Source organism: Anser anser (genome assembly GCF_964211835.1).
Source record: "Anser anser genome assembly, chromosome: 16".
NCBI lineage: Eukaryota > Metazoa > Chordata > Aves > Anseriformes > Anatidae > Anser > Anser anser.
In genome coordinates, this window is record NC_139737.1 from 16287170 (window position 1) to 16298147 (window position 10978).

The 10978-nt window shown below is 46.1% G+C and overlaps 1 protein-coding gene across 1 annotated transcript; it reads left to right on the forward strand.

Moving 5' to 3' along the window:
• The first annotated feature begins 5295 nt into the window (after window positions 1-5295).
• On the forward strand, window positions 5296-10174 carry SRSF6 (serine and arginine rich splicing factor 6). The gene is made up of 6 exons (XM_083801855.1): window positions 5296-5580; window positions 5990-6138; window positions 7539-7666; window positions 7893-8101; window positions 8460-8549; window positions 8668-10174. Exons 1-6 carry the CDS (start codon window positions 5474-5476, stop codon window positions 9029-9031), a joined length of 1047 nt encoding a protein of 348 aa, XP_083657981.1. The 5' UTR covers window positions 5296-5473; the 3' UTR covers window positions 9032-10174.
• Window positions 10175-10978: the final 804 nt, after the last annotated feature.

A 10978-nucleotide genomic window follows, 5' to 3' on the forward strand; every position in this document is an offset into this window, starting at 1 on the left:
TGCCCTGACTGGATAATGACAGCTTTTGGAGCTCTTATATTTTAACAGGTTGACACATCTGGAGGCCTAAAAATCCATAGGAAATCATCCATTAAAAGCATGTTAATTTGCAGTGGCCTATCTCTGAGATAGCACTTCTTTTGTCAGTTTGCCTTCTTCCTCCCATTCTAAGGAAGATAACATTATCCCCTGCTGTGCTCCTGAAACTGGGGAGAGGAGCCATGTGAGAGAAGGAAGATGGTCTGAGGGCCCTTGGCAGATTTTTATTTCATCTCTGGGACTGCCAGACAGCTATGGGGAGACCTCATACCCTAAGCCTCCCTAAGCCTCCATTCCCTGCACACAAAATGAAACTGCAGGCATGGAAGCAGTGAAATACCCAGCAATGATGGGATGTTTGGTCTCAAGTAGCATAGTACTGGGTACATTTGCCAAAGGCCAGAACTGCATTAGATCACATTTTGCTTGTGAATCGAAACTTGCCCTCCAGTACCAATGACTATGGTGTTCACCCAAAGAAGCTATGTAAAAACATGACAAAAGAAAAAAAAAAAAAAAGCATTCCTGACAGCCTGCACATTTTACCTCTTGAGCAGCACGCTGAGTTCAGAACTGGGTTCTCTGACAGAGCTATGTGACAGGGAATAGTTGATGGGAGAGAAGTGCAACAGAAACACATACAAATGCTTTCAGACACTTGGCTGTAGCATCCTGAGATGCCAGTCTTGCAGCAAATAACTGATACATAATAAATTCATGATATGCATATTTAATGCTGTTTTCATGAGACACACACATATGTCTGTACCTGCTGCTGGCAAGATTGGAGAAAGATCATCAATTTCACACTAAGGGCTCCGCTGACAACAGATTATAAGAAATAATCACTAGCCAAATATTAGTACTCAACAAGACAGACAAATTACATGTGATACTTTTTATTGGACTAACAATAAAAGACCCTGAAAAGGTTACCAGAGCTCTGCTTTGTATCTCACAGATTATGAATAATTAGACTTCAAGCCTTTGTATCAAGAGATTAGGAGGAAAAAAGATAAATTGTAGTTTCTTTTTATAATGCTCCTCCCACCTGTCACTCTGGGATTGGTGTGAAGACTGTAATATTTATCTTCCTCCATTCCTGTGTTGATTGTTTTGTCTTAATTGCCCTGGAAAAAGCACCAAAGGTTTGAACTAGAGAGTTGTGACTTACAGTTCTGCAGAGACAGATGATTTGGTAGGTCATGCCACAAAACTCATGCATTTGAGACATTTATCCTGGGTTCCCAGGGGTCAGAAATACATGTCCCTCTGGAGAAAAAAGTAATTGGATCCTATCTGCATCTCCTTTGAGCAACGTCCACCAGTCTGCCTGGCCTGTATAAAAGGCAAGTTTCATCTCTGGTCACTGCATTAGTGACCACTTTTACAGCCACTCCTTGCCTCCCAGGGTTACCAACAGACCATAAGAGAAGGCATTAGATAAAACCTTTAATCACAGCCAAGGCTGGTCAAATGGCTCTCTAAATGGCCCTGGAATAGAGCGATTTTTGTTGTTCTCTTACTATGCACCAGTCTGGTCATAACCCAGCCATCATGCCTTGTAAGATAGGAGCATGCTAGAAGAAAAAGAAACAACGTGAAAAACAGGCAACTGATTATTGTCCCACAACCAGTGAAAAAAAGGGCAGAGGTGTGGGAATCAAGGATTTGAAAATGGCTTGAGAGTGCACTGGAGGGGGACAGAGGGCATAGCACCCAGTGAGGAGGAACCCTGACGACCCTTTATCCTTCCTCAAGCATAGGAACAAAATAAGGAAACAAAGCTACAAGATCCTAGCATGACTCCTCCCTCACTTTCCATTGGCCTCAGCAAATCTCTCTCTGTGGCCATCTGCAAAGAGCTTTAAGATGTCCTCCCAGAGTATATAATGGGGGCCCTCAGAGGCTTGTAAGATGTGCCAGTCAATGCTCTTGTATCAGTATACCATGAAATAAGGAACTTCATATCCCATACGGTCACATCCTCTGTATCGTTATTGAATATGTGCATATAGGCTACAGGCACTGATACTTCTCTGGAAAAAAGGGCACTGTTGCGTGTGGAGATAACTGCACAATTCCTCTGTCACTGGATGGGTTCAGCACGTGCTGTTCTGCATGTGTGCTTTACTGGTTGTAGTGGGTTTACGTGGTAAGGTTTTGGTAGCAGGGGGCCATAGGGGCCACTTCTGTGAGAAGAATCCAGAAGCTGCCTCATGATAGATAAGGGCCCCGCTGCTGACCAGAGCCGAGCCAATAAACGATGTTGTTTGCGCCTTTGTGACAGCATATTTAAGAAAGGGAAAAACAAAACAAAACAAAAACAACAACAACAAAAAAAATGATGCTAAACAGCAGCTGGGAGAGTGAGAGGAGTGAGAAACAGCCCTGCAGACCCCAAGGGCAGTGCAGCAGGAGGCAGGAGGTGCTCCAGGCACACAGCAGCAGTTCCCCTGCGGCCTGTGGAGAGGCCCCTGGTGGAGCAGGCTGTCCCCCTGCAGCCCACGGGTCCCACACGGAGCAGATCTCCACGCTGCAGCCCGTGGAGGAGCCCCCGCTGGAGCAGGTGGATGTGGCCTGGAGGAGGCTGCGGCCCGTGGAGAGCCCCCGCAGGAGCAGGCCCCGGGCCGGAGCTGCAGCCCGTGGAGAGGAGCCCACGCAGGAGCAGGGGGTCTGGGGGGAGCTGCCGCCCGTGGGGGACCCGTGCTGGAGCAGTTTGCTCCTGGGGGATGGACCCCGTGGTACGGAGCCATGTGGGAGCAGTTCTTGAAGAGCTGCTGCCTGTGGTCAGCCCCCGCAGGCTCAGTTTGGGAAGGACGGCATCCCGTGAGAGGGACCCCACGGGGAGCAGGGGCAGCGAGTGACCGAGGAGTGCCAAAGATGAAATGTCGTGGGCTGACCACACCTACAACTATCTGTACCCATTTATGCTCCAGCCCTTAGCTGAACAGACTATTTTTTCTCCATTTCTGAGACACTGTCTGGGACTATTCTCCCAAGAAAAAGCAGTGAAATAAACCTCAACTGAAAGTCTCAGAGATCAGAGGATGCAGCGATAATACTTTTGTTGTGAAGAACTTATTTTTACTGTTGGAGAGGGGAAATAAATTTCTTGTACTAAGAGGCAGAGATGTTGAAATTGAGTGTCATCACCTATGAGATATAAGTTTTATGGACTGTGCGAAAAGTACAGAGCTGCAGTCCTTTTGGAAAAGGCAGTTCCTTCGAGGCTCTCATCTTGAAGAGCATCCACTTGCAGGGAAGCCCTTAAGAACAGGCTTAGCTTTCCTTATCCATGAACTTATGTACAGGCTTATACATTATCTTAAACCAAACACAGGACATTTTAACGAGAAATACATAATCAGGTTGTTTCCACCAAGTGTTAGAATGCAGCTGTCCTACATGGTGGCTGCCAGCACAGATGATTTCAAATGAATAATCATATCCGATATTTTTGAAATTTGGGTCAGTGAATCATTATCCTCTTAGAGAACAGGAGTGGAAAATAATAGGATATAGCTGTAGAGGAGAGAGGACCTTAATGATCACATATTATAACCAGCAGTTATCTCAAAGACACAAATGACTTTATTAAATGATTTATTTATTCATAATTTATTTTAAAATTTTGGTAAGAGAAACCTTCAATTCTGTGTATACAACACTCATCACAATGGCATTGCTATCCATGGGACAGGCTTATGAACGCTATTGCATTTTAGCAACAAACAGTTAAAATACTTTTCCCGTCCTGTTACTTAGAAAGTATTGGTGCTTCAGAACTTTCCTGCAAACAGAATAGGTGAAAGCTCATGAGTGTGAAATACCCATCTGCTCTGCCAGATCTTTCATTGTATGCTCAGCACAAGGTACAGCATATCTTGTGACATTCCCCTCTGTGCTGTGCTTTGTGGGATTAAGCAAAGCCTTTTAAACTTCCAGCACAGAGCTGATGAACACTACAACCTGGTTAATGGTTAAATTTACTCACAAGTCCAAGTATCTCCTGGTGCTTACTGTATAGAAAAAATACATCAGGCTTGTAAATTAGTGTATAATCAGCGTCTTTCTAAGGCAGAGAAGATTCCATAAACTAATAAAATCTTCTCAGCACTGTCCATTATGATAGAAAGGGGTCACCTGTTGTCTCTTCTATTATACGAATCAAGGTTTTATTAAACAAGAAAAAACAAGAGTAAGAGATTTCCCCCATTTCTTTAAGACAACCTCTGTAATTGCTTTGTTGAGGATTAACTCATGGAGTGGAGCGACATCCTTAAAACTGAAGGCAATCTTGGCGTCTTTGTTGGGTTTTATCACTGACATTAATGTTCATAATTTACATTAGGTGAATATGAGCTGCTTTTCATACAGCTGAGAAAATTCAGGAGTAGAAGTAAATGTGTTCTTTCCCCCTTGTATAGTATACAATATAAAAGAAACTTATTAGAAAACACTTATATTTATATCAAATATACAAACCATAGTATGTACTATGTAGTCATATTACTGTGAAAAGCCCATCAGAGTAAAACAGTGGTTTTAATATACTGGGAGGGTGCTTCTTATTTACAACAAAGCCAATCAGGACATGGAACTTGTTAACTTTTATCTGATATAAAGGCTGGCTCCCAAGTAAGCTGTGTCTGGAAAGCACCTGAAGAGAGGCCACTGGGCTTCCCAGCCCACTGGAGACCCGCTACTACTTACAGAAACAGACTTTTTTTAATGCCAGGGGCTTGTTTAGAGTGCCCAGCCCAGCCTAGCTCACGGGGCACTGTTCCCAGACGTGCTGAGCACAGCCCCACGAGGCCGCCCACCCCCACCCGTCCCCTCTCAGCACCCCAGCGGGCCCGGCACCGCTCGGAGCTGGTGAGCCGGACGCCGCGGGTAACCCGCAGACGTTGGGCTCCGGCCCGCGGCGCGGCAGCCGCCGAGCCCCGCGGGTCGGAGGAGCGCGGGCAAGGCCCCGGCCTCGCCCCGCGGCGGACACCGCTGCGCGTGCGCCAAGCGGCGTCGCCGACACCTTCGGTCAAGTCCCGCCACAGCCGGGCGCGTGCGCAGCGCCGGCTGCCGCCCCGCCAGAGCACGCCCCGAGCTCCGCGCACGCGCGTAGGCACGCCGCCCGCCGCGCTCCCCCCCTCCCCCCACATTCGCTTCTGCCCGTGCGTGGGAGCGTGATGACGTCCGCGGTGGCGTTTCCCTTCCCCCCCCGCCTTCGCCGTAACGTCCGCGCCGGCCCCGCCCCCTTCTATAAAAGCGGCCGTGGGCAGCGGGCGCCATTGTGCTGTGGAGCAGGCCGCGGCGGAGCGTGCTCGCGGGCCCCCCGGCGCCCTCTCCCCGCGCTCCTCTCCCTCGCGTTCGTCTCCTCCTCCTCCTTCTTCTCCTTCCCTCCCCTCTCCCCCTCCCTCCCCCTCCGGCTGCGGACATGCCGCGCGTTTACATCGGCCGCCTGAGCTACCACGTCCGGGAGAAGGACATCCAGCGCTTCTTCAGCGGCTATGGCCGCCTGCTCGAGGTCGACCTCAAAAACGGGTGAGCGCCGTGCCGCGGGCCGGGAGCCGGCGGGCGAACGCCTCGGGCCCGGTACCGCGCGTCGCCTTCTCCGGCAGGGCCGGGCAGGCCGCGCCTGGCAGCTCCCCCTGCCCCCCCCCCCCCCCCCCCCCCCCCCGCCCATGTTGTCGGCGGCTCTCGCGGCCGCGCTGCCGCGTGGCGCCCGACTCAAAATGGCGGCGGCGCGGGGGGGAGCGAGGGCGCTGCGGCGGGGCCGGCCCCCATTGTCCCGGCGCGGCTCGCGCTGCCAGCCTCTGCCCCCGGGGAGCGGCCGGGGGGCGGGCGGCGAGGAGCCAGGCGGGGCCGTCGGGCGCGTCGTCCCCACCCCGCTGCGCGTCGGTACTTGCGGGGCCGGGCTTGTGGCTGACGGGCCTGTTCCTTCTCCCCCCAGTTACGGCTTCGTGGAGTTTGAGGACTCCCGAGACGCCGACGATGCCGTTTACGAGCTGAACGGCAAGGATCTGTGTGGGGAGCGCGTGATCGTGGAGCACGCCCGCGGCCCCCGCCGCGACAGGGATGGATACAGCTACAGTAGTCGCAGTGAGTATGGGCCCGTCTTTCTGCTTGGTTACAGGGCTGCTTCGGGCGAGGGACTGGAGGCAAGGGGAGGCAGCTCGGCTATGTTGGCAGGGCAGAGCCTGGGGTGATAGAGTGGATGGGACCGAGTCCCTTGGGGTTGTGGGGGTGGGTTGTCACTATCTCTGCAAGTATGGGAGCAGGGGATACCTGGTGCATCGCTGGGAGCGAGCTGTCTGTAGACATAGTGTTAATAGATGTTCTTCCTGGCACCAGCATTGCACTCAGGTACCCCCTTAAGAAATCTACAAATGCAAATACATGAAACAATTCTGGCTGCAAAATTGTGGCGTCTTCTAGAAAGGGTTTCTTGTTATTTAGAAACTATATGCTCTGCTATTTTAAAGGCTCCAGCGTTCTTCGGAGCATTTAGATAAATCAGTGATGTTCCATCACTAATGTTTATGAATAAATACCATTGCATAGTTGGGGTAGAAGCAGTCAGTTGTAAAATTTCATGTAGTGGGTGGGGGAGGATTTCAAGCAAGAAATTACTGTCTTAAGTGGGGGATATTGTAAACGTTTCTGTGCTCAGCTAACTTGTGTAATTTCTTGAGGAGCTGAGCTATATTTAACTTTACTGGCCTGGTACTGTAATTAAAGTACTATGGCTCACTTTTCAGTAGTCTCTAGAATCTTTGTGTTGGGGGGGGTGGGAATCTGTATTTTTTTTTAAATCAAATGTATGTTGTTTAAAATTGTTGCATGTTCAATTTCAAACTTTTTAACAAGTCCTTGATGTTTCAATTTAAAAGTGACCAGTGGGGCTGAGGCTGTGTCCACTGAGGCTAAGATGACTGCCTTTCCTGATTGGCCATGGCTTTTCCATACATTGTGTGACCCTTGCCCTATGACCCTTTGGCTGACCTTACCGGAAGCCATGACGACAGCAGCCTTTTGCCATTAGACGCAGGGTGATGGTGAGGATTCCAAGGGTTAGACAAAACTGGTTAAACTGAACTAGGTGACTGTTACCTTGCGTGTTTTGTGGCCAAACCACCACCAAAAACCTCATACTGTGATGTAAGTACTTAGTGTAACTAGTAAACGTTTTTGTAAAATGTAGAAATGCATGTAATCAGTTAAGTTTTATATTTTACAATGTTCTGTAAAATAAAACTTAGCAAGGTGAATCTAATAAGGAGCAGTCACTCTCTAACAGATCTTAGGAGGACAGACTTGTAGGATTTTAGTCTGTTTGATTTGCCATTAATATAGATTATGGCAAAATTGAAAGTTTATTGGAGGCATAGAGAAATAAAGTCCTACTCCAGTAAATATAACTGTTTAACTAACTTTTTCAGAACATTTTAGTTTTCTTCATGCTAGAAGACAATCTAACTTTATTTCTTTGCACAATAAAGGTGGGGGTGGTGGCGGATATAGCAGTCGGAGACAATCTGGAAGAGATAAATATGGACCGCCTGTTCGTACAGAGTACAGACTGATTGTTGAAAACCTTTCCAGTCGCTGCAGTTGGCAGGATTTGAAAGTATGTATTAATGTTCTATAGTAGAGCATGTTGTGATTAGCAGGAACCAATAACTTCCTTTTAATGTAATTGTTCATTTCGATTTAAGTAGAAGTAATTGAGAAGTATGAATGTGCACGTGAATGCACACAATGCTTTTTACATCTGCTCAGACTCGTCTTAAGCTAATGTAGTTGCAGAGTACAAGTATATGGAGTGGTTGTGTAACTTTTCATCTACTCTCAAGGATTTCATGAGGCAAGCTGGGGAGGTAACCTATGCAGATGCTCACAAAGAACGCACAAATGAAGGAGTAATTGAGTTCCGATCATACTCGGACATGAAGCGTGCCCTGGACAAACTGGATGGCACAGAGATAAACGGAAGGAAAATCAGGCTGGTTGAAGACAAGCCACGGTCAAGCCATAGGCGATCTTACTCTGGCAGCAGGTCAAGGTAACTTTTGGGACGTGTTACTCTCTATATCAAGACCAGTTAAACTTGAGAACGGGTATATGTAGGCTGGCCTACAGTAATTACCTTCAATTGATATTCTAGGAATAGGGCAATTCCTGAGAAATGTGGAAGGAATTATTTTATGTGATACGGCAAAGCTGGTGTTGAGAATTTTTTGTGTGTGAAACATCAGATGTAATTGGCTGACAGTATATTGAGTCTGGGTGGATTAGTGGTATGTCTTGATGTGGGTGTATTACTGACAAGTTCTTTAATAGTTTTTCTGTGTTAGATGGCATAGCAGGGTACACCAGACAAAGAACAAGGGATGTTAAATGTTAACGTTAAATGTTTCTAGGTCACGATCTAGAAGACGATCTAGAAGCAGAAGTCGTAGGAGTAGGAGCAGCCGCAGCAGGTCCCGTAGTGTCTCTAAAAGTCGTTCCAGGTAAGTGATACATTGCTCTGTGTTAGTACAGGAGTTGCTGCTTATTAACTGATAACTATTTACAACAGCTATAAGTGTACTTCAGTTCATGTAGAGTAACTGTCTTTCTTTTCAAAAGATCTAAATCCAGGTCACGAAGCAAAGACCGCTCACGTTCCAGATCTAAAAGCAGGAAGTCTAGATCAAAGAGCAAATCGAAACCCAAGTCTGACAGGGGTTCGCGCTCTCACAGCAGATCCAAGGAGAAGTCTGAGAAGTCTCGGTCCAGGTCCAGGTCCAGGTCTCGATCTCCCAAAGAAAATGGTAAAGGAGATGCTAAGTCTAAATCCAGGTCAAGGAGTAGGTCTCGTTCCAATTCTCCACAGCAGCAGCCATCTACCAAGGCTCGTTCAGAGTCACCACCCAAAAGAGCTGCATCGAGGTCCCGTTCCAGATCTCGTTCAAAGTCTCGCTCACGATCAAGATCTAGTTCAAGAGATTAAGACTAGAACTCTCCTCTTAAATTGCACACTATTATGGAACATTTTTCCTACTTGTCAGGCCATTAGTGTTACGTTAGTACTTCAGAAGTTTTTTTCTATTGCAGGAGCAGATGGCCTAAGAACTAAGTAATGAGGCATAAAGGTTTAATTTGTATCCTAAATTTGAAATTACAAGATCAGATGGTGGTACAAAGCAGGAAAAGGCCCCCCCCCCTTTTTTTTTTTTTTTTAGAAATTCAGCTAAAACTTTGATTTTATAACATTTCCACAGGAGTAACTTAACTACTCTTAAGTGTAAAGTGGTTTTTATATTAAAAAATGAATATAACAAGCTTAAATCTGGGCTTTTTTGAAAGTATAATTTTTTTCATTTTTTCGTGGTTTTAGAACTGAGTATCATTGGCTTCATAGGTTTACAGCTTGCTACCAAAGGTAGGATTGCCTTGCTGAACAGGTCAGATAATTCTCTAGCTTATCTTAATTTGTGGGAGCAGGCTGCAAAACTATAAACTGTTAACATTACTAGGAAAACCTTAGACCAGCAATAAACTCAAGTTGGAGCATTTGTGTTGCATCTTAACTTGCCAAAAGAACATCCCCCCGATACTGTGACTGTATTAAAGGTAATAAAGGTACTCTGTAACCTGTGTCGTACAGTATTGCTGCAAGTCATACTTCTGAAACTTAAAAGAATGAAAGTGCTCTGACATTTTTTTGTTTGACTATCAAGTGACAGTTGTCAGACACTAATGTCTCTTGGATGTGGTCCAAGTCACTAGTATGTTGTATGGTTTGTCAGCTCGAAATATCTATTGGATATGAAAACTAGCTAAATAAAGCTGTCTTCCCTCCCTTTTGACTCATTTATGTTAACATTTTGCTTCAGAATAGAACTACAATCCTGTTGTGTGTGAATCTGAACTTTACTGGAAGTGTAATCTCTTCGAGCTAGAGTTCTAGTCTTAAAGGCTTTGCTAAACCACAGTTGCCAATTCACTTAAATTGTGGAATAGAACTCATCCCAAAAATTCCCCTTTATAGCTAAATTGATTTTTGTAACATGCAATAGGAAACGTTAGAACTGCCTTGTACTCTTTATACAATGTGTAGTTTGACTTGTATAAAATTAAATTGGTGACTCAAGCTCTTGTGTTTATTACAGTGTTATGGACTTCTGGGAGAATGCTGGGGAAATAACAATTTATCCTACTTATCTCTTTTACTGGAGTAACTACTTTGTTTTAGCAGGAGACTCGGGAATTCTTGAAATAAAGTTGGTTTTGTGCTTGAGATGAGCTAGTCAACCAAACAGTTATTCATTAGAAAATTCACTAGTTTTTCATTGTCCTTCCTTAAAGTGTGACTGAACGTGAAAGCATCTCTGAGTTACCAGGATTTTAGACACCTGTTGAGATAAATTGGATCATGTACTAGGAGCCGCATTCAAATGTGACTTGATGCCAACTTGCCTGGAGTTGCTGTATTAGCTAAACACTTTTTGCTATTTCCTTATCACAGCTTCAGCTTTTGCCTGTTACATACTAGTATTTGTTCTAGTAGAAGAAGGGATCTAAAATGAGTGAAGCTTGTTCTGCTTCATAAGCCCACATTCCTAGTGAAACATAAACTGAAGTGATTTCAAGGCTTATGTTGGCAGATCAGATTACTTCTATATTGCACACTTTCAATGTTGTATCTACCCCAGTGCTATGGTTTAACCCAGTCAGCAGCTAAACACCACACAGCTGTGTGCTCACCCTCCCCCCCTCCCTCTCTGGGATGGGGAGAGAAATGGGAAAGTGAAGCCGGTGAGTTCAGATGAAGACAGTTTATTAAGACAGGAAGATAATAATGATAATAGTACTACTACTAATAATATGTATGAAACAAGTGATGCACAATGCAATTGCTCACCACCCGCTGACTGATGCCCAGCCTGTCCCTGAG